We start from the raw sequence: 22,114 nt of genomic DNA, 5'->3' as shown, positions 1-22,114 counted from the left end.
CGATGGCGATGTTTGCCCAGATCTTGTGCTCGAGTGCCCAGAGGGCTAGCAAATTAGTGGGCAGGCGTTGACAGGCGCAAGTTCCAACGTCGGCGCGGGTACCTGCCTTGGTGCCGGTGGCGGTGTGGGTGTACTGTAGAAGGCGCTGTCGCACGCACACGATGCGCTTTCCTGTGTCTCTACCATGCCCTACGTGGACAGCCCTGAGGCTCGTATTGTTCCCCAGGAGTTCTACGGGCGTCATCCCTATAGGGTGCATGGTCGGCCATGTTTCATCTCGGCAAGCGGTTATGATCTCAACGATAAACATGCAATCTACGCATTGACGTCCACGCGTTGGGCCTTGCCCGATTGAGCGTCGATCTGCAGGTACACCTTGCTTGTTGCGCCTTGGGCCTTGCTTTGTGTGGAAGTCGCGCGAGGGTTGCACCAACAAATAATTCTGGCCGGCCTCGCGTCCAGCCTCTTATCTTGCACCCTCCCATCGCCGCTCTTCTGCTATTCTTCACGACTTTGACGCTGCAAGCCCATATCACGAGTATCTTCTATCCCGCACTCTTCATATCATCACGAGTAATACGATACGACATACCCTCCCATACTGTGGGTCTTAGCTTGTCAGGGATCCTCGACCGTCACCATGCGCACTTCCACCATCTTCGCTCCGCTTTTCCTCGCGGCCACTGGCCTCGCCCAGGCCGTCGAGGAGGGCATTGCTCCCGATGCCTCTGCGCCCGAGGGCTGCAAGACGACTGTCACGACGCCCTTCCGAATTGGCACACTCGAGAACCCCAGTCTCAGGAGGCGCGAAACTGCTCAAGAGGTATGCCGCTCCCCTGGACTATTACTCGTAACATCATACTAACATCCCCAACCAGGCATCTGACGGCGACCTCCTCTGCACTCTCGAAGACGGTATCCTCCACGACCAATACGGCCGCACCGGCTCCATCGTCGCCAACCAACAGTTCCAGTTCGATGGCCCTCCCCAGGCAGGCGCAATCTACACAGGCGGCTTCTCAGTCTGCGGCAACGACTCGCTCGCCATAGGAGGCAGCACCCGCTGGTGGCGCTGCATGAGCGGTGCTTTCGGCAACCTGTACGACTCGTGGATTGGCGACCAGTGCCACGAGATCCGCATCCAGGCTCTCTTCGACGAGACTGCCTCGAGCATGAGCAGTGACATGAGCATGTCGATGAGCAGCACCACCTCGAGTGCCCTGTCCGGATCTACTAGCATCATCTCCGCCAGCGAGACCAGCGGCCTCACCAGCGAGAGCAGGAGCATGCACTCCATGTCAACCGGCTCTGCTTTCTCCTCTGCCACACCCTTCTCCAACAGCGCGACTGCCACTGGCTCTGAGGGTGCCGAGGCCAGCGAGACTGGTGACGCCGCAGCTCCTCCTGCCGACGGTGCCGCTTCGTCCATCTCCATGGCTCCTTTCGCCATGGTCGGCGCGTCCATGGTCTTCCTCGGCGCTGCTCTCATTCTCTGAGCATAGCATTACACCACCGAGTTCTTTTGAGAAACCTTCTTCTTATTCCCGCGCATGGCATGTCAGGCTTCACATTACCCCTGCATGTCCACCGCCTCGCCTCGCATTGCATTACTTCCACCGCATGTCTTCCCTGCATTAGCGAGCATGTCGCCGGCGCTTGTTGTTACTCTTCATGTTGATAGCTTGCGAGCGCAATGATTCGATGAGCTAGCTTTGGCGCATTTTTTGTTTATTATGGTTTGATGCAGCGCATGGTGTTTTGATATATACACATTACGCATTCGGCATACCGAGCTTGGGATAGATTCCAGGCCTTAATCATAATACTTTGGAACACTTTGTCTTGAAATTGCTAGTTGATCGTGATGTTGTGTGATGCTGAATTCTTAATCGGGTATGTAGTGTAACAGAGGTATTGTCACATACGCATCTCTCTGGTCTTACACTGAGTGTACTGAGACATAACCGGAAGGTATACATGGCATTGTATCCCACATATTTGATAGTACAGACAATAACATATGCCGCGATAACGAGTGCAGAATACTGATTGAGAGAACCTAATCTCCTTGTAGGCGTCTGAGTCAACACGAATGCCTTTCTTTGATCATAGTACCATCGCATTATTCGGTGTCTGCCAGGAATGTAGGGGCGATAGACACCAGCTGGAAACCTCGAGACACTATTCAAACAATCGGCAAAATATTACAAGTATATCTAGTCCAACGGAGATCATCCTCACATCGAAATGAAAATAAATCATCCAACATGCCAGCCCGCCTGCAGACCCAACCCATTCCATTCCACATCTCAATCCTGCCATTATATCCCACCCCACCTGCCACCATCTCAAAAATCACTGCCCAGCTCATCAAAGCTATCATCCGGCACAGCCATGGCCACATTACTACTCTCCAACAGTCCCCTCACCTTCTCCACCACCTCCCTCTGCCCCCGCCACTTTTCCACCATGCCCTCAATCTTACTCCTCAGCTCATCACTCCACGCCACAGGATTCCTCGGTATATTCTTCGCATTGCGAATCACAGCCGGGAGCAAGATATTCGTCTGGAAGCCAGGCATGTTCATGTAGGATTTGAATTCAGAGTATGTTTCGTCTAGGTCGCGGAGGGCGGACTCCATGGTTTGGTAGGAGGAGTGCAAGGTGTAGAGGTAGGTGAGTTGGGAGGAGGTGAGGGAGGCGGCGCGGCGCAGGAGGAGCAGTGTGGTTATGGCGTCGTTTTCGGTGGGCGTGAGGCTTAGGGGTGTGCGTTTGGGGGATGGGGCGCTGGCCCAGAGGGGTGGAAGGAGCCGCATGTGCCAGAGGATACGGAGGTCGTCTTTGCTGTCTGTGAGGGAGCGCATGAGGTGGGTGCGGCGGACGGAGCGGAGACAGTCTTCGTGGTGGGAGAAGGTGTAGGGTGAGTCGGTTTTCTGGGTCGTGGTTGTTAGCATGTTCATGCGAGCTGTTTTGAAAGCAGACGTACTTGTTCGAGTAGTAACCGGTATTGTCGCTCCGTCTTGAGGAAGCGGACGAGCATGTCTTTCCACGCAACCCGTACCAATCCCGTTTGCAGTGTGACATCGACGTCGAAGTGCATGCGCCGCCATTCGCACGGGAGATCCAAATCTAGGACCGCGTGGTCGAGCCGGATGCACCAGCGCAACGTCCCGAAATATTCTTCCCTGCGGCGCAACTGCAGTCGGTCCAAGACACTATACCAGTCTGAGTCCACGTCGAGAATGGTATCGCCATCATGCGCTTCCGCACCGCCTACGTGCCTGAATGCGTCATACCACTCCTCTGCGATCTCAAAAACGGCGTGCGTCGCGCTCCACGCGGGTCGATTTGTCTCCGGGTCTGACGCAGTGTCCCACTCGACGTGCGAAAACCCTGCTTCGAGTAAATGGATGGACTCATACTGTTCGTCGTCCAAGTCCACCATGAGTCCAAAATCTCTCGCACCCATATACCCCACCAGCTCTGTCCTCTGTAGACAGCGGTATAAGACCCGCCCGTCGATCGCATCGCGAAAGCCACGGCAGACTAACCGCCAGTCGAGGATATAGTCCACAGGGACATGTTCGAGAATCTGTAGGAGCAGTTCTGCGGGGAGGTGCGCTAGCGTCCTATCGCTCGTAGAAGTCGATCGGTCTTGGCTCGAGTCTATGGCGGTGATGAGCGCAGCCACATCGTCGGTGGAGAAGCCGAGCTGGATATGTCGCGCGAGGTAGGAAGGTAGGGGTGCGTTATCATGGTTACAGTTGCTGGAGGAGGGGGCGTGGATGGGAAGGCCAGCGGGCGCTCTAGCGCGCCCCGGTGACTGCGACATTAAAGTTGATCCAGGTGTGGAGATGCGGGGATGCGCGATGGTTAGGGGATGGTGTGTGTTTTAGTCTCGGTCCGAATCGGCAGGCACGTGGTGTGGCACAGCTGCGCTCCAAGGGATTACGAGATGTGTGTGACGACGCGATTCCCGTGATATTATCACCGATGGCAACGTGCCTGAGAACTTGCTGGCAATGGAAATATTCATATGAGTTTCACGATCGGTGACGCGGGTCTTGCCGCTACTCCCACGCTGGCGATGCTTGCCTGATCACCGCGACACTCCCACCCCATTCGAGAAATAGAAAACTTGAACGCCCTGGAGCCTATATTGGCGTTGGGTCCTCGAGTTCGCATGTTCTTATTTACATGTAGGCTGCAGACCTGTTCAGTTCCTTCCTGTGAGGTACCCCAACCGTCCTCAACCCACAACCCGCCCTGGAACGCGCACACGCGCGACATGAGTTGACGATCTCGCGTATGTTCGGCAACTCGAAAGTGATCCTTAGACTCCAGAGCGGAGTCAGTGGGTCGGACCTTGGCTACTGATGGTTTAGTCCCAGCGGCTTGCCCAAGTGGGGTACATGTCTATCCTAGTTGTCAACGCGTATTCCGCAGCATCCTACGGATATGAACAGCCGTTCGACTTCCTACACAGAATACAGGTGCATGAGGGAAAGCTGTCCCGATGGTGCAGTCATACATCTCAGCATGGCTTCCAGTCGATCTTTGGCTCGCTCAGCGCCTTCTACCCGCCATCCTCATCATACCGACCAACTCCTTGAAACGATTTCGAGATGGCCCCCGCAGTCCGCCGACCCGTACGCGTGGGCGGCGCATCAGGCGGCTTCTCCGACCGTGTTCGAGCCATCGCATCCCTCGCCAAAGACGACGTCGATGTCATAGTAGGGGACTGGCTCTCCGAAATGACCATGACAATGCATGGCACCGGAAAGCTCAGGAACAAGGGGCAGATGCTCCAAGCTCGTTCTTTCGAAGAGAAGCTCAACTATGCCATGTTCGCTGAGAACTTTATGGACTGCTTTACTCCTGCAATACAAGATATAGCTACTCGTGGCATCAAAGTCTGTGTCAATGCGGGTGCATCGGATACGGAGCTACTGGCTCAGCTTGTAGATAAGACGTGCAAGGAAGCTGGGTATCCGATGAAGGTTGCTTGGATTGAGGGTGATGATGTTACGGGTACTGTCAAGAGTATGCTAGATAAAGGCGAGGGGTTTAAGAGCTTGATGCATGATAAATCGGTATCTGAATGGGGTCTGGAGCCGGTTTGCGCTCAATGTTATCTTGGTGGTCTGGGTATCGCTAGAGCACTGACGGAAGGCGCTGACATCGTCATCGCCGGTCGTGTCTCGGATGCTTCGCCAATCATTGGTGCCGCTGCATGGTGGCACGAATGGACGAGTGATCAATTCGATGAATTGGCTGGCTCTCTTGTCATTGGTAGGTCGTTTCCAATCACACGTGTACGTTGTACTAATATCTCCAGGCCATCTTCTTGAATGTGCCGCGTATGTATCTGGTGGTTACTGCTCCGACTTTCGCAGTCTTCTGGCCCAAGGCAAGCACATCAACATGGGCTTTCCAATATGTGCCATCGATAACAAAGGCGAGGGTGTAATGTACAAGGAGAAGAATACTGGCGGCTGTATGACAGTCAACTCGGTAACATCTCAGCTTCTCTACGAGATCCAAGGCCCACTATACTACAACTGCGACGTCACCGCAGACCTGACCGACATCAAAATCGAACAGATCTGCGAGGACCAAGTCAAAGTCTCCGGCATCAAAGGCCTGCCACCACCCCCAACAACCAAAGTCGGCATCACAGGCTTCGCAGGCTGGCAAGCCGAATACCACATCTATCTCGTCGGCCTGCACATGGAAGAAAAGTGCCGTTGGATCGAAGAGCAGATACGGTACGAACTCGGCCCGGAGCTGATCAAGAAGTTCGACGTCCTAAAATTCATGCAAAACGGTTCCTCCGTCATCGACGCCCGCAACCAAGACGTCGCCACGGTCGATTTCCGCGTCTTCGCCCAATCCCGCGATAGAGAGTTACTTAACATGCGCAACCCCAAGGGCTTCTTCCGCATCTCCATGGTAAATTTTCTCATGTCGTGTCCAGGCGCGTCACTGGGCAACGACGTTCGCCAAGCAGAGGGGAAACCATATTACGAGTACCATCCCTCGCTTCTTCCACAGTCAGCCGTCAAACAACGCGTGCATTGTATCTGGGATGGCGAAGCAACTAACGGGTTCGCGGACGGCAAGAAAGTGATCGATATGCCTCTCGCACCCGAGTTCCGCGAGTACCCGCGCCAACAACCCTCCTACGAAACTACATCGCCCATCTCACTCGACCACTTCGGTCCTACAATCCGCCTCCCCCTCGGCTCCATAGTCCTCGGCCGCTCAGGCGACAAGTGCTCAGACGCCAATGTCGGTTTCTTCGTCCGCCACGCCGATGAATGGGAGTGGTTGCGTAGTTTCCTCACTATCGACAAGGTAAAGGAGTTGTTAGGACCTGAGGAATACAAAGGCAAGCCGATTGATCGGTTTGAAATGCGCAATGTGAAGGCGGTGCACATTTTGTTGCATGATCATTTGGATCGTGGGTATGATGCTTGTAGTACGTATGATACGTTGGGCAAGAATGTTTGTGAGTATTTGAGGGCGAGGAGTGTGGAGTTGCCGATTAGGTTTGTGGAGAGGGGGGTGCTGTAGATTGTGGTAGAACGGAATACACGGTGCTGGCATATCATGGTGCTTTCAGCTTTTTGAACCAGAATCGACATATCAAGGCTATGGCAGAGTTTTGACCTTGATATGTCGATTCTGCATGGAACCCCGGAAAGCAGCATAAGCGAGAAGAGCGCCATTGCTTTCGATTATGAATCTCTTACATCACTATCGTGTCTTTTCATTTTAGATGTTATATATTGATTTAAGCTTATCCCAGAGACATGATAACCCAAAGACATGATATCCCAAAGACATGATATCCCAAAGACATGATATTCGCCCCTGGCGCTTTTGAAGTTTGAGAGCCGCTACTCAATCCCTTTGCTCTCATGCAAATGTCCAAATGCTTCTTTTGACATCCCTCAACCAAGATGCTGGTGCGCCCACATGAGTCGTTTTACCGTCCTTTTTGAAGTCAAGAACGCCTCCTCATCATGTGGAAGAACGGTCAGGTTTCAACTTGGGAAAGCGCAAGTTCCATATTTGTAGGCTTCTATGTTTTTATTTTTCGCTAACAGGAGAGCGCAGCCATCATGAAAGCCGCATTTGCGTTTTTTGTTCTTTGAGAAAATAGGTGGTATTGTTGTAGAGAAAGAGTACCGCGTGGACGGACAATTTATACAGACCGCAGTGGCCCAAGCTTCTGGGTAGTCCGCCGAGTACCGGTGTTGCAGTCATGGTGACTGATGTAAATGTTTTGGATAAAAGTGAGCTTCTTTTGAACTAGCGGAAGCCCGAGAAGACGCCATGTCTACGACTGTGTTTAGTTTTGTAGCCACATGAAGAGACATCGTGTGGATTTTGGGGTTTTTGATAGTAGGAAAGATTCCACGAGTAGAGGGAAAAGTATGGAAGGTGTTTGTGACGACTTTTGGATATTGAATCGACATCAGAGACTCAACCATGTCTTTTCTGGGTTGCATGTGCTGTCGTGAGGACTATATGTATAGTATTTGCGGAGAACCATTTGTAGTGAATAGGGGTGTCTTTGACATTGCGAGAGGTCTCATGCAAGCTGGTCGATAACCCTTGTTTTTTGGAAGAAAGGCGCAGAGCGTAGAACACATAAAACTTTCTTATTCCAGTTTTGGTTTTGTGGAGAGAAGAAGTGGTGATCAAGAGACTGGAAGGGAATATGCGGAAGGTCTGACTTTATATGAGTGTCTGTGGTGGGGCGCAAGTGGTCCTGGCCGGAACCCACATCTACGGTCTGAAGCTGCCGCCCACCATCACCTGTGATGCTGTCAAGAGAACATGACGCCCAAAAGATCACTTTTTGTGAATGGGGGGATTAATGTTGCAATTTTGCTCATGTTCGCTTTCAGGCATGGCGATCGTTCGATGGGGTCACTGGCGCCAGGGCTCAATCAAAAAAGCCTTGGGTAAAGTCATGGAATAGTCGCAAACATGTTTCGTAGTGGTAGATGCCTCGTAATTACCCAAGTCCGAAAAGACATCAACACTCGTCAAAGTCGCGAAAGGCACAAAGTAAGTCGTGACGGCAAAATGACGCGCCCATGATGCAAGCGCGGCCAGGCGCACTGACCTGCACCATTCACACCAGCCTTACGGACCCTCGTCTGCTACTGAAGATAACGGAAGGTCGGTCGAGTCTCGTCTCGAGTTCCAGCCACCAAGACTCTCCAGAAAATCGTGCCGCATCGATCCACCGTTGCAGGAATGTTGCCCATGTCACCGGAACGGGCGTCCGCGCTCGCGTGCAAGCATGGCATTCATCAATACCGATGACAAAAATCGCATGTAACACGCTCAAATCCGATCCAACTTACCCACTTGTTTCGGCAGCGACATCCAAAGCCCTTGTCTCCCGACTTGCGATTGACAGTTGATTGGCACGCGGCCCAGTTCGCCGCAGCACATCCCCACGACGCCAAGGACCCTTAAATCCGACTATCACTTTTCGCACACCACCATACCAAGCATAGACTGCAGCGGTACTCAATGCCAGCCAATATACTATGGCCTACAACATAATTGTGGTCGACGGGACGCCTAGCGGTTTCAATAAATGCTGCATGCGGTAGGTGTGGAAAGTAGGAGGATTGCAGCGGAGAGAAAGGCCGAAGATGGGGTTGCTGCTTTGAGTATGAAGAGGGTGGGTGTGGATAATAGGACGAGGCCGCGGAGGTAAAGGCCGCTTTTTGTTTTCTACTTGGAGTAGGAAGAGGGGAGGTGTTGAATGTAGTGAAATCGCGGTGTTTTCCTCCATCCAATGGGTTTGGAGTCCGTCGATGAGCGATGCGGTTCATTTCATGGTCGGTTCAACGCTCTAAGCGACGAGTTTGATCATGTGTCTTGGCACAATGCTGTTTTGAAGGCCTTGCGTGCTGTCAAGATCATCATGTTGCAAGACGGTTTTGGAAGAAGAGCGCAGCACTCCCACTGAGCGAAGGAGATGTGTCTTCGTGATCAAGGCAATGGTTAATAATATGGGTCAAGAGACATCCCCAAAGTATTTAGGTGACATGCAAGCAAGCCTTGCACATGAGTTTGCGCATACCAACTTTTTAGAATATCCATAGGAAAAAGTACACATTGAACTTTCATGTCATATTCGTAGATTTTGAAGGCCCCCAGGCGTATACAAAATGACACCTGGTGTCTAGAGTCGTGATTATGACGAAGTCCAACAGCTACATTACATTTGTATCAAAGACTTTGAAACGCGATGGGCTCTTTGACTTCTGCACTCATGCGACTGCGGTGATGTAATTCCGCTCAAGATCTCAGGCATCTGTCGAGTACGGACTTTTGACGACGAGCTCCATCAATCGCCAATGGCGATTTTTTGGAAAAATGAAGCGTTCGGAAAACTGATCCTCCAGGGAGACATCCAACGGTAATTCGGCAGTTTTGAAGTTTGGGCGGCAGAACAGAACATAGAACTTGCCATCTGTTGTTTTGGTAAGGTAAAGTGAAAAGCGAAGTTATGGAAGCTTTACCTTCCATCTGCGAGATATTTATATTGTCAGAATACCACTGGCGTTAGAGTGGAGCGACGAGTACAGCTCATGGACAAGGCAGAGAACCGAGAGAACACATGGATCCAATCTTGCTAATTTTTGACAAATAGTGCAGCAATCTTCCGCCCGCAGGACTCATCCCAGCCTCGAAATGTCTTTTTGATCTGCATAAGAGCAAATATGTCATATGGCTGCCGATTGATGGTTTTGGACTTTAGTCGAGCACTGAAGACTACATGATGTTCTCAAGAATGGTACAAGAGATCCGAAAAAGACGGACATGTGTACCCAGCGATCTTGCACTTTTCCCACATACCGCCTGCATTCTTTTTTTTTTTTTTTTTTTTTTTTTTTTGCAAAAGCGACATATATTCGATGAATGCGGAGTCTTGAACGTTGTCAGAGAGCAGAAGTCATGGAATCGCCCGTGGCGATTTTGAAATGATGGAAGAAAGGCGAGCTGCCGGGAGACATATCATGGGAGTAGCCGAACTTTGGAACGATCGAGACAGCTCCATAGATCTCGAGGGAATGAATTTTGGAAAGAACCAGGAAATCCGGACATAGTCGTGTTGTCTCGATATTTTTGATAAATGAAAGGTGAGGATATGGAAGAGAAGTTGGAGGACATGAGAGGTGGTATTTATACTCGCTAGTCTCGTCCCCTCCTAAGGATTCTGGCTGCGCAGCCGGTGCCGGAGGAGTTGACAGCCATCACATGAATCACAACTTCGCGCTTGCGCCCGCATTCGGCGCGGACGCCTGCTCGATCAAACATCCCGCAAAGAAGTCCGCAACGTCGTCGAAGTCATCAAGACTCGTCACTTTGGATACATCTACGTCTTGTCAGTATTTCTCTTGCAGTGTCAATGATTGCGCGTCGATTGCTTACATTGATCGGGTCTCACGATGACGATTGCGCCCACGTCGGGGCTCACACCATACTTGTCGTACGCGTGACCATGACTGGAATTGTAGTGGTCGTCGTCGACGAACGTCTTGTGGAGATCTATCGTATTGGTCAGCGCGATGATGGACGAGATATGAGGGGGCGGCATACCGCGTATATTCCACTTTCCGCTCTTTGGCCAGAAGTAGCCCGGTATGCTTTCTTGCTCCGTTTCCGGGAATTTGCTGCTTAACACAAGGAGCGTCTCGATGATGCTGTCGATGTGTTTCCCAGCAGGTGTATATCGGCTTGCAATTGCTTCGAGTGCTTTTGCCAGCTGAATGGTGTTAGAATACGAAGACTATGGGAACTGGGCGCGCATACCTTGGCCAGTCGCTCGCGATGCTGCGCTTGGTTGACATCCCCTCCAAACACCACGACGCGCCACCTCCCATCACTCCTCAGCACACTCATCAACTGCACAGCCTTACAGTCGCAAAACCGTATAACCTGCGCACTTGGAAAGCGCGTCCCCACCGTGACCGCCGTAGCCGCACTCTTCTCCTTCTCCATCCCCTTGGTAATAATGGTGTCTTCGTACCTCGCCGTGAACCCCGCCATATACCGCCCGCTCTTCCGGAAGTAGTCTGCAAACTCGCCTTCGTATCGATCTTTTCTGCTGATCATCTTTGCTAACTCTTTGTCAAAAGCAATGAGATCAGCTGCCGTCTTGCTGCGTTCGGTAACGTATGTCGACAGCAGAGAAGGAGGCGAAAGACCAGACAGCACGGAGCCAAGCTTCCAGCCAATATTGTAACCATCTTGAAGCGACACATTCATCCCCTGACCTGCCTTCGGCGAGTGCGTGTGACACGCATCGCCCGTCAAGAAGACGCGATTATGCGCGTGGAACACCTCAGCCAGGCGTTGACCGATACTGTATGCACTCCACCAAAAGACATCTGCAAAGTCCATGGTATATGGCGCAAAGATCCTGCGAGTCTGGTCTTGCAAGTCGGCCAATTTCACTGTCTTGGGCTGCGTGCCGGCGGGAAGCTGGATGTAGAAGCGGACTAGTTGACCACCCTCGCGGGGAATGATGATCAAGTTGCCGGCGGTACTGTGTATGGTGCACTTGCGGCGGATGTCGGGGAAGGTTGTAAGTGGGTAGATATCCATGACGCCCCAGACGGTATCGGAAGAGTCGCCCAGCATGCGGATGTCGAGGGCTTTGCGAATGGTGGAATGCGCGCCGTCGCAGCCTAGGACGTATTTCGCTTCCCAGACCTCCTCTTTGCCATCTTTCTCAGCGGTCACTTTGACGCAATGCGCGTTCGGGTCGTTCTTTCTTTTCTCGTCAATGTCCACGCCCTTGACGGCCCAGCCGTACTCGATCCCGTTGCTCGTGCCTTCTTTCCACTTTCCCTTCTCCTTCATGATGGTCTCCATCTTCCCCAGCATCAGTCCGTTCATGCGCGCTTGATTCAGAATCACATGCGGCAAATGACTTAGACCCTTCTCCGTATCGATTGATCTGCTCTTCCTCTTAATGCCACCTTGCTCATTGCCATTGCCATCTTCATCAACACCCCAGAAGCATACTTCCAAGATATGGTATGCCTCGCGCAACAAATCTTCCGATAGACCAAATGACTCGTAGATCTCTACTGTGCGCACCTGGACGCCATCTGCTTGGCCGATCTTTAGTGGACCAGGACGTCGCTCCAGAATCGTGAATGGGATATTGTAGATTGCTAGCCAAGTTGCTGCGAAGACACCAGCGGAACCGGAACCGGATATGAGAACATCCGTTTTTGGCATCGCGTCAATGTAGTATATCGATTCGTTATCGAATTGCTGGAGTTTGGCGCACTAATGGGTGAGCCCGTAGACGGCAAAGATGAGATGAAAGGCGATTGTATGCGATGATTGCGATAATGCTACCCCCTAAAGCGACGGTCAATGATCAGTAGCAGTGAAACGTACATCGCGAGATGACAGCATTCCGCGAAGTTATACCTGCCGAATGAAGCCCCGAGGGTGCATCGGACATGATGCGGGGATGAACATCGACCCGCTCACTAGCGTATCATCAATGCAGCGAATCCGGGGAAGGGGCCGGAGTAAGGTTCTCCCAAACTTCGAGCGGTGAATGTACCACAATTTTGTGAAGACAGTTTTCCAAGGTTGTCAGCAGCAATGGTATTTGCATTGCTTGCTAGATGGAGATGGGTTGGGTTGTGCTGCTCCGGCGCTTTACACGCGGCCCCAGGAAGCCTCGGCTCGGACAAGACCCGATGTAAAGAATACATTAAAACACCCACCTACAGAGACAAGAGAGTATATGCCCTAGAAGTCTACATTACCTTGAGATCTTGTCGTAGGCTTGTCTTTGAACTAGTGTAGACTGTAAGGCACCTCTTCGTCCCCTCCCTTGTATGAGACGATGGTGTGCGCAGGGAGGACTTCGGTCGATTGTAAAGAGTTGATATTACTATATAAGCGCTAAATATGTCATGATCTCGTCTGCAAAAGGCGGCAAAAGAGCACATTACCAAGTGCTTTTGCGGTTCCCAGTTCCTCCAAATTCCAAAAGTTACCGTTCACAGGCAGTAGTACAGTGCTGAAGCATTTTGCCGAAGCTGATGTGCGCCATAAACTCCACCCAATGCCGTAAAATGGTATGCGCAAAACATGTATCATCGAAAGTAAAACAAAGCGGGATGTTGTCGTGAGCCTAGTGGCCGACGGCGGAGTAGTGCGAGTTGCGCGTGTACGGTTGCTGGTATAGCGATGGAGCGTAGTCGGAGTCCTGGTACATGGTGCCGCGCTTTTGGTCCTCCTCGAGGAAAGGCTCCTTGACCTCCCAGTTGTGTTGCTTGACGCCGACGGAGAATTCGAGATCTTCGCGAGTGATGGAATCCCAGTACTAGAAATTGTCAGCGTTGTTCGATTGGATGATGTTAGTGATAAGCGTACCTTGTAGACCATCATGACAGCAAGCAGGTTGCAAATAGTTGCGAAGAAGAGGCCATCGATGTAGTGTTGGACCTGGTCGCAGATGGTGTCGCTGAAGACATATAGAATGACCTGGCCGATGACAAAGAAGAATATGCCGAATGAGATATCACCGAGCGGCCAGCGGTCCTCCAGTGTTCCGACAACCAAGATGATCTGGCTGACGGTGTATACGAAGAGGCAGATGGCGTTGACGATGTAGGTAACGACAAAGATGCCGACGGGGTTGCCAGGTTCCAGTCCAGCCCAGCCCTTGAATGTCAAGAGGTTTACGGCACCGCCGACGATGAACATGGCCAGCGAAGAGAGGCGTAGGAGCCAGACGGAGAGTGTAGTGCCATCCTCGTAAAGTTGGAAGCCGACGAAGCCGTTGATCAGTAGACAGGTGCACAGCGCGGAGACGAGGCCATTCTGGGCGGCGGCGAAGTACGGGTAGGCAGCGGAACCAGGAGCAGCGACACCGGCATCGAGGACGAGCGATATGATGGTCAAAAGGAGGTAGATGTAGAAGAAGGATGTGATTTCCTTGCGACCTGCTGTGCATTAGTGAACTGCTCCGGCTATAGACGGCAATGCGCAAACGTACCGACAGCTGTGAACTTGGAGCGCACGTGGATGATCATGACAACGGTCATAATCATGGCCAAGATATGCATGAAGTCGTTCGCCGCCTCGAAAATGAGGGTATTCGCAATCTCAATGGTGCGCGCATAGCACTCTGTCTGGATGCCCACGCCGTCATTGATCGCCTGGTGGCCCACAAGCGCGCATAGTGGTATCGGTGCCTTTTCGCATATCGTCTGGAAGTCGCCGAAGCCCATGATGGCGGATTACGAAACGTGTGGTGTCGCTCGGGTTGCGGCGGGTCTGGCGCGGTGTGCGGCGGTAGCTTGGTGTCGGTGACGGTAAGTGAGTGAAGTGTGATAGCGGAGGAAGGTGCGGACGATTAGCGAGTGAATGTCCGCAAGGTAAACAGAAACGAGAGAAGGCGCGGTGGGGTGCGACGAGGGTCAGGGATACTATGGGGGCGGTTGTCAGGAGTGAATGCGCACTGTTGACACTTCCAAGGTTCCCGAGCCGCACTAGGCCCACCCTGCAGGTCGTATCCACATCCAGGCTAGTCCGTGCTATTTGCGTCTCCACGATTTTCTCCGGGCAACGAAACGATACCACCTCGTGATGCCGCCACTCGCACCAAAGTCGCGATCCTCCTCTTTTGTTCACAACCTTGTGGAATTAAGTCACCTCTGTCCATATCATACCATGTCAATAGAAGTAACCGCAGCGGCTCGTAGTCGCACATAAGAGAGCATGCTCGAGCACCCCTCGGTGAAGTAGATACCCTAGATGTCTACATTGCCTCAGGGTTCTGTCATTTCTTGGTTTTATCGCTAATGTAGGTTGCAGAGCACGCGATTTGTGCATACGTGGTTTAATATCGATAGGACACATCGACAAACCCGCCTGATGGAAGCTGGTACTTGGAAACTAGATTCGTTGCGCCGCTCGGGTCCTAGGGCAATGCACCTCGTTCAAGGAAAAGTATGGACGCCCTAGAGCCTACGTTGACGTTGAGTTACATGCTTTGCATCTTTTCAGATTAATGTAGGCTCCACGGTGTTCACGTTCTTTCTTGAGTGAGGTGAATCTGTAAAACCGTGTTCTGTCGGAACAGGCGTCAACATCCTGCTAAAACCATATGGTATAGCTTAACCTCTGGTATTTGCACCGAGACGAGATGGTAGCCTTCCGTGATTGGGATGTCACTATGGAAGTCCCGCACGGTCAGGCAGTCGTCAGATATGAGCAAGTCTCTTTCACTCACATTCCACTCTCACTTTGCACCCGAAATCTCTTCTCGACGAGCGCGACCCTAAACCATCGACTTCACTAGCAATCACCGCCCACTTCTGCTTCCTTCGACCGCTTGCCCTGATGATCTGAGAGCTTCCAAGTCCTGAGTCGCCGCTCTTAACAGCCGACGTCCTCTACCAAGAACAAGTTCCGTCTCAACTCCATATCACACACGATGGCCGACTATCCTCCTGATTTCTCCCGCACCGCCAACGACGCAGTGTCGCGACTGCACGACTACCAGGCGCAGAATCCTCTTCGTGTCACGACTGGACCAAGGGGCTACTCAACTTCTCCGTCGCCCGGTCTAGCGTCCCCGTCCATGTCTCCAACCACGTCTGTACGCCAGCTATCGCCGCCTTCCCCAAAAGTTCCCAGCTTCCAGCCTTCGCGTATGGCTATACCCCCAACCGCGTACGCACCGTCACACACTTCCGCGCAGCATGCTCAGCCGAAAGCTCCCCTGCCCGTTATTGGTACCCAGTCGAAGTCGCCATCCCCGCCGTATGCTCCGCCGACAAGTCGCATACCCATTATCGGTACGCAGTCGAAGTCGCCTTCCCCACCGTATGCCCCGCCGACAGGCCATATGCCCGTCATTGGTACACAGTCGAACTCGCCATCCCCAGAGCCATCGCCAGGACCGTATGTGCCGCAGTTCTATCGCGAGCCGCTCGAGCGTCTCACTCGCGAGATGCTCTACGATCGCATATATATAGTCCTGCGGGATACCTTGGCTATCTGGTGGGCCGAGAATCCGGACGCGATGCATCGTCTAGTCTGTAAGTTCTCTTTCTCACTGCACCACATGATTTCTCCTCCGCTGACTTAGGATATTTCCAGACTATCTGTCCGACTATGTCATTAACCTAGGTGTACACGGTATCTTCGGTCCTAATGGTATACAGTCACTCTGGCAACTCTGCATGTTCATAGGGCATGAGGGTAGACGTAGCTATATGTGTTTGGCCGTCCATCCGGAACGCGGCCGCACTGGGGCCCCCACGATCGTTCTCAAGGGCGACCTCTGCGAGAAGGAGGGGAATGACCCATTGGTAGACGAGGAGGTCTACGGATTGGCCAAAGACGGGTTTGAGAAGGCCGCTCTGGGGTTGCATGCAATGATCCTCGCCAAATCTCCAAAGATTTAGCGGTGGGAAAAACATGTTGGTGCGGTTGGTGCTCCTCAGACAAGGAAGAAGCTGAAGAAACTGAAGGAGCGTGCAGCCTACGATATGACAATGAGAAGCAATTGGCAAGGCGTAGCGTCGTTGTAGGCTCCGCGATGTTCAGTATTTCCCTTGAATGGCGCGGCCACATCTTGTAAGCTATCTTAGGTAGTTTCGACTCGGTAGCTGGCGTTGGAGCGCGCGGGCATGTACATAGCTTGTAAACACAGCCATATCTCCCGTCGATGAAAAGATACAATGCCTCATCTGGATGCTGCACTCTTCTTAATGACAGTCGTTGCGCGCCTGATCTGCAACGTCGTCGCACGTCAGCCAAGAAAAAATCTAAACAGGCCTGCAGCCTACATCAACATGGAAGCATACAGAATAGGTGACCTGGCGTCGATGTAGGCTCTAGACCTGTTCGGCTTTTTTCTTGTATGAGGTGGTCGGACATCTGCGGGTTCGACATCTCACGATTGGTCGGCTCGTAAAAGCACGTGATGCTTCCCGGGCGCTGATGTCATGATTGGCCGTCTCCCGTCCGCCACACTCGCACCTTCGTCGCGTATCCTACCCGACCATACTCACGCGTCTCCATCATGCAGTCACACTGTACTCTTACCGCCATCTCTGGCATGTATCTAGGATGTCTTCGACGAGCGAGGCGTCTTTCCAAACCCGCAGACGGGCTCCAAAAGTGAAGACAGGCTGCAAGACGTGCAAGTACGCAACGGACACCTTTGCATGTGACGAAAGGCTGACACATCGATTCCAGAGTGCGACGCGTCAAATGTGATGAGAAGAAGCCAGAATGCCTCAAGTAAGCATTGACTCCCCGTTCTCGCGGATCATTCCGTGAGCTAATGCTGTCAGGTGTGTGCGTACTGGCCGCAAATGCGATGGTTACACTACAAACGACGCGAAGTTCCAAGTTCATGTCTGGACTCATGGACGAGCCTTCGATCCACAGAACGCCATCTCTGCCTTAAGTGGCCTTGGAGATAGTGCACGCTATCTGGACTTCTACTACCATTGCGCCTGCCCTGCACTCTCCACCAACTTCGACAAAGAATTCTGGTCTCGCATCGTACTGCAGATGGCTCACTCGGAACCAGCCGTTCGCCATGCCGTGATAGCTCTAGGAGCTCTTTGCCAAGCCGAGCCTGGAGATATGAAGCATGCATGCGCGGGCTTCATTGCCAATCACGAGCGCAAGGTCATGTTATTTCATTACAACAAGTCCATTGGCTGCTTAGTCAATCGAATGAGCGATGCCACTTACTCGCCGGAGCTTGGACTCGTTATCTGTCTTCTTTTCGTCTGCATTGAGTTCCTCCAAGGCAACTACCATGCCGCCTTCACCCATTTGAGGAACGGCTTCAAACTAATGTACGCGCCCCGCATGGCACTACCGAACTATCGGGGCTCATTACAAACCACGTATCCCCCAAAGGTAGCATTGAACGGGTCCGGACCTTCGAGAAACTCAACAGAAGACAAGTTGGTGTCCATCTTCACCCGCGGCATGGCGCAAGCTTTGCTCTATGGCGCCAGAATTCAGGAAGATTTGGAGATATTGCAAGTGATGCCTGCTTCGTACTCCAAGCGCTCATTTGCGAGTCTCTCCGAGGCGCACCAGGCCTACTTCGAGCTTCGCAATGCATCTATAACTCATCTGTATATTATGGGAAGAAGATCACTCGTTCGGCAGGATCCTAGTCTTGAACTGTATCGAGAACGCGACAATCTGTTGGCGTGCCATCATCTCTGGTACGAGAATATGCAGCGCTTTGAGAAGCATCATGCGCTCTCGAACGATGAATTAATGGCTGCGAACGCCCTCAAGGTTTCGTATCACACGACGTTTGTTTACGTATCATGCTCAGCAACAGTCATCGAGAAGACATACGACAACTATCTAGATCACTTCAAGAAGATCCTGCATCATGCCCAAGCAATCATCGACTCGAGGCCGCCCACGAACCCAAACACCGCTCACTTCACTTTCGACATTGCGATAATTCCTCAGCTCTATTTTGTCGCAACTCGATGCCGCTGTCCCGTTACCCGACGAAAGGCAGTAGCGCTTCTAGAACGTAACCCACCACGCGAGGGCCTTTGGGATGCGGGGCAACATGTGGCGGTGTCCAAACGAGCGATCGAGTTGGAAGAAGCCCAAGTAGACCAAACCACCGGCTGGCCGGTAGAAGAAGCGAGATTATGGAATTGCATAATCAAGGCTGGGATGGACGAAAAGGGTGGCTTCTCCGCGACATTTCTACCAGCCACATGGATTGGGGACCTTGATGCGAACGGAAATCAGAAGATGATTCGCGAGTTCTTCGTTCTGTGAGTGTGGCGCGCCACTGCATGGGGGTTTTACGGACTATGCCAAACGTCCAGAAGGGGGTCTCCACGGGCACGGTGACATCGCCTTCATGCCGCGAGATGATACCGCTACAATTGGCAAAGTTCTATCTTCCATTGTGACAGCAGCAAACGATCAACAAGCCGAGTACATGAGTAAGGCATCAGATCAAGCACCCCGCCGACCACATAAAAGCCTGGTCCCGCCGAAACATAACTCGCAAATATTTACACTCCAATCCAACAAGTACAACTTCCAAACATGACTTTCCACCCAGTACGACACGCTTTCCAGACAATGCTAGCGGACCAGAAGTACCGTGGTCTTCCGCTCCTCACCGCTTCAGACTACACACCTTTCCTCAGTACGTCTCACCCTCTTCAACATGTCGATATGTTTGCTAAGACATTGAAGAGGCCATTGAAGCTCTCCTCGCGAACCCCACCTTCATGCACGACCATGCCTGGCAGACAGAGTCACTCGAGCATTCCATCAGTCGCCCAGCCTTCAGCGCCAAGAACCGTGACGATTGCAACAACAAGTTGGATATTCGTCGCTACGAGGGCGCGGAGAAGGACTCCCGTGGCGCGACGGTGTTCGAGGGCAGTGTTGTTCTCATCGTTGTTGACGGGTATGTGTTGGCCAAGGGAAGGAGTACCTCTTCGCCGGCAGATGCGCTGCTGGACGTGTTCCAGAAGGTCGTTACTTTGGCACGAGAGTATGAGTGAAGTGGCTCATGGCGAGCATTGAGGTTATCTTCATGGCCTTCCTGTATTACTAGTGCCCTGCGCTTCACCTCTTGGCCGCGAGGGACTGTTGCTGGCTGTCATATGCTCTATCATAATGTATACTAGGCTTGTACCAAACTATTAACGGTACCATCCAATCATCCAAGGCTGCCTGACTCCGAGTGATGCTTGATGAGAGATCGTGAACATGCAGCTCGATTGCTCGAAGCCGCCTTCGCAAACATGCGGAAAGGCGTGATCAGCCAAGCTATCTTGCGACACTCATGGATAGCAAGCTAGACTGCTGCACACACCACCGGCTGGGCTTGACATCAAACGAGAGTACTATATAATAGGCTTGTTGCTGCCGGACCCGTATCATCTTCAACTCCAAGAATACAGCAACATCCAACAAGTCATGGCCGCAAGAACACCTGACTGGCAGTTTGATAACTGTATCGATAGTGTGTTGTTGGACTGAACCATACCCCAGTTTACCCATCATGAATACACGCCTTGGCGTGGTAAGTAATGCCTATTATCTTGCGACCAAGCAGCTGACGTTGCGGCAAGACGACATCATCTACCTCCTCGATACAGGGCGGAAGAACATACAGCACTACGACTGGGAGAACGAAGACAACATCGAGCCAGTACCTATTCCTTCCACTTCGACAACTCTTGTCGACGGCGATGTCTCGTCGGTATCCAATGAATCCGAAGAAAGCAGCAAAGTGTCTAATCCGTTCCCGTACGAGTTCGACGCGTCCGAGAAGGCATGCCGGGACCGTATTGCTATCACCATCCAAAGCGGGCCAGAGGTCAACAATACTGATGATGTCAGGTTTGATGGTTTTGTTGCGCGCTTTCAGGTTGGCGACTGGACGCTCATGAAGGGTCGATCGACGGAATCGAAGAGGCAGGCGATGGTTGAGCTTTTTGCCAGGGTGCATAGACTGGCGCAGGAGTATCGCGAGAAGGATGAGGCGGACCGTGTGAAGGCCGAGGAAAGGCGTATAGCGAAAGAGGAGGAGGAGGCTGAAGAGGCGCTTGTCGAGTAGCGCAACTTCCCATACCAACGACGTCGTGGGTGTAATTTGGGGCGGCAGGATGTACAAAGACTCTGTATAGCACTTGCTTTAGATCCGCTTTTCTGATGGTGGTCGCTAGCTTCCCAATCAGTCAATCCATCAAGTCGTCGAGCAAATAACATTCCTAGATTGGTATCTCATTCAGCAGAAATCTAAACATCTTAGAGCCTACATCAAATTTTGGTGATACACTTTGCATGTTATCATCGTGATGTATTCTGCAGGCCTGTTCGGTCGTCGCCTTCACTTTGAACGAGCGACAGGCCCATGATGACTAACCACTGCGCACGAGGACTGTTATGGGTTGACGAGTGAGAGAAAGTCGGCCCGCGGTCTAAGGCAATATCATCAGTAAGTATGGCTCGACTTATATGCCCTATCGCGGAAGTCTCACCATTCACGACCTTGTGACTTCTCACTCTGGGCGACCACCGTAACGAATACAACACAGCCCGAAGACCACCAGCAACCCGTATTCTCAACCGCCACACAACCGACAAGAGCGATGAAGCTAAGGCTCCGTCTCGGGCAGCCCAAAGATAGGTTGCGCAGCCATCTCCAGAGCTCACTCGACGATTCGTTGGGCAGACTACCGTCGCACGATCGGACACAACTCCTTGGTAAGGAGCCAGGCCAGTATAGCTACAATCAACTAATCGCGAGCATCAGACGACCTCTGCTTCTTGTTACGCAGCCCTCTCTTCCTCTACGCCATCGCTCCGCGTATACGCCGCGCGACAGCCACATCGGAGCGCGCTGCAACCGGTCTCATGACGCCCAGTTCGCTAGCCGACGAACGCGTCAAAGAAGAAGGCATTGATATATCAGCGCTGAACATGAGAGTCGGATGGGATGGCGAGAGCTGGGCGACCCAACTGCTCTACGACGACGTTCCGCTCATCGAAGGTCGAGAATACAACACCACGAAAAAGGCCGGCTACGCTCCAAGTTTCCACTGGTTTTGCGAAGAGGCGAGATTTTTGAGCTGCGAGTTCCACGCTCGAGAACAAATCGCGATGAGTGCGCCAAACACTGTCGTTGAAGCGGAGCCGAAGGAGGTGGAAGGTCGCCAGACGCGCGCGAAGAGTGCGGGGACGAAGCAGCGTCGCATCGTCAAGTTGAGTATAAGGTACAAGATGGTTCGTGGCAAGCCGAAGCTTACGAAGAAGGCGAGTGGAATGAAGAGGATGTGATGTACCAAGAAAGCGCGGAAGGACCGGGTTTGCCGAGATGTGGAGGGATTGAAGGCTTAACCGTAGTGTTACAGTGGGAGAGACATGGTGTCATGGAGCGTGGAGCACCTCGCGGTATGCATCTGTTCGAGAGGGTGACGGAGCGTTCTCGTCTTCTACAGGCAGCATTGCTATTCCCGCGCTATCAGCATAGACGAATGTGAATGTACCCGTATGCGAAGAT

The 22,114-nt window shown here is 52.3% G+C and overlaps 10 protein-coding genes across 10 annotated transcripts; 7 read left to right on the top strand and 3 right to left on the bottom strand.

Moving 5' to 3' along the window:
- Positions 1-640: 640 nt before the first annotated feature.
- On the top strand, positions 641-1,496 carry J4E92_002049 (uncharacterized protein; the record flags this gene model as incomplete). The annotated part of the gene is made up of 2 exons (XM_051493455.1): positions 641-823; positions 879-1,496. The coding sequence occupies 2 exons, from the start codon at positions 641-643 to the stop codon at positions 1,494-1,496; spliced, it is 801 nt and encodes a 266-aa protein (XP_051356686.1).
- An 852-nt stretch (positions 1,497-2,348) lies between these two features.
- J4E92_002048 (uncharacterized protein) lies at positions 2,349-3,445 on the bottom strand (the record flags this gene model as incomplete). Its single annotated transcript, XM_051493454.1, has 2 exons — positions 2,349-2,933; positions 2,987-3,445. 2 exons carry the CDS (start codon positions 3,443-3,445, stop codon positions 2,349-2,351), a joined length of 1,044 nt encoding a protein of 347 aa, XP_051356685.1.
- Positions 3,446-4,625: 1,180 nt separating this feature from the next.
- J4E92_002047 (uncharacterized protein) lies at positions 4,626-6,576 on the top strand (the record flags this gene model as incomplete). The annotated part of the gene is made up of 2 exons (XM_051493453.1): positions 4,626-5,292; positions 5,339-6,576. 2 exons carry the CDS (start codon positions 4,626-4,628, stop codon positions 6,574-6,576), a joined length of 1,905 nt encoding a protein of 634 aa, XP_051356684.1.
- Positions 6,577-10,301: 3,725 nt separating this feature from the next.
- J4E92_002046 (uncharacterized protein) lies at positions 10,302-12,288 on the bottom strand (the record flags this gene model as incomplete). Its single annotated transcript, XM_051493452.1, has 4 exons — positions 10,302-10,414; positions 10,471-10,587; positions 10,639-10,804; positions 10,852-12,288. The coding sequence occupies 4 exons, from the start codon at positions 12,286-12,288 to the stop codon at positions 10,302-10,304; spliced, it is 1,833 nt and encodes a 610-aa protein (XP_051356683.1).
- Positions 12,289-13,204: 916 nt separating this feature from the next.
- CHS7 (Chitin synthase, class 7) lies at positions 13,205-14,306 on the bottom strand (the record flags this gene model as incomplete). The annotated part of the gene is made up of 3 exons (XM_051493451.1): positions 13,205-13,396; positions 13,447-14,018; positions 14,072-14,306. 3 exons carry the CDS (start codon positions 14,304-14,306, stop codon positions 13,205-13,207), a joined length of 999 nt encoding a protein of 332 aa, XP_051356682.1.
- Positions 14,307-15,928: 1,622 nt separating this feature from the next.
- On the top strand, positions 15,929-16,490 carry J4E92_002044 (uncharacterized protein; the record flags this gene model as incomplete). The annotated part of the gene is made up of 2 exons (XM_051493450.1): positions 15,929-16,121; positions 16,183-16,490. The coding sequence occupies 2 exons, from the start codon at positions 15,929-15,931 to the stop codon at positions 16,488-16,490; spliced, it is 501 nt and encodes a 166-aa protein (XP_051356681.1).
- An 832-nt stretch (positions 16,491-17,322) lies between these two features.
- On the top strand, positions 17,323-18,864 carry J4E92_002043 (uncharacterized protein; the record flags this gene model as incomplete). Its single annotated transcript, XM_051493449.1, has 2 exons — positions 17,323-17,331; positions 17,437-18,864. 2 exons carry the CDS (start codon positions 17,323-17,325, stop codon positions 18,862-18,864), a joined length of 1,437 nt encoding a protein of 478 aa, XP_051356680.1.
- Positions 18,865-19,140: 276 nt separating this feature from the next.
- J4E92_002042 (uncharacterized protein) lies at positions 19,141-19,607 on the top strand (the record flags this gene model as incomplete). Its single annotated transcript, XM_051493448.1, has 2 exons — positions 19,141-19,243; positions 19,294-19,607. 2 exons carry the CDS (start codon positions 19,141-19,143, stop codon positions 19,605-19,607), a joined length of 417 nt encoding a protein of 138 aa, XP_051356679.1.
- A 503-nt stretch (positions 19,608-20,110) lies between these two features.
- On the top strand, positions 20,111-20,668 carry J4E92_002041 (uncharacterized protein; the record flags this gene model as incomplete). The annotated part of the gene is made up of 1 exon (XM_051493447.1): positions 20,111-20,668. The coding sequence occupies one exon, from the start codon at positions 20,111-20,113 to the stop codon at positions 20,666-20,668; it is 558 nt and encodes a 185-aa protein (XP_051356678.1).
- Positions 20,669-21,203: 535 nt separating this feature from the next.
- Positions 21,204-21,891, top strand: J4E92_002040 (uncharacterized protein; the record flags this gene model as incomplete). The annotated part of the gene is made up of 2 exons (XM_051493446.1): positions 21,204-21,318; positions 21,368-21,891. 2 exons carry the CDS (start codon positions 21,204-21,206, stop codon positions 21,889-21,891), a joined length of 639 nt encoding a protein of 212 aa, XP_051356677.1.
- Positions 21,892-22,114: the final 223 nt, after the last annotated feature.

The sequence above is a fragment of the Alternaria infectoria genome (assembly GCF_024043175.1).
Source record: "Alternaria infectoria strain BMP 0036 chromosome Unknown scaffold_2, whole genome shotgun sequence".
Classification (NCBI taxonomy): domain Eukaryota; kingdom Fungi; phylum Ascomycota; class Dothideomycetes; order Pleosporales; family Pleosporaceae; genus Alternaria; species Alternaria infectoria.
The sequence above is the reverse complement of the archived record's forward strand: the minus strand, read 5'-3'. Positions and strand labels throughout refer to the sequence as shown.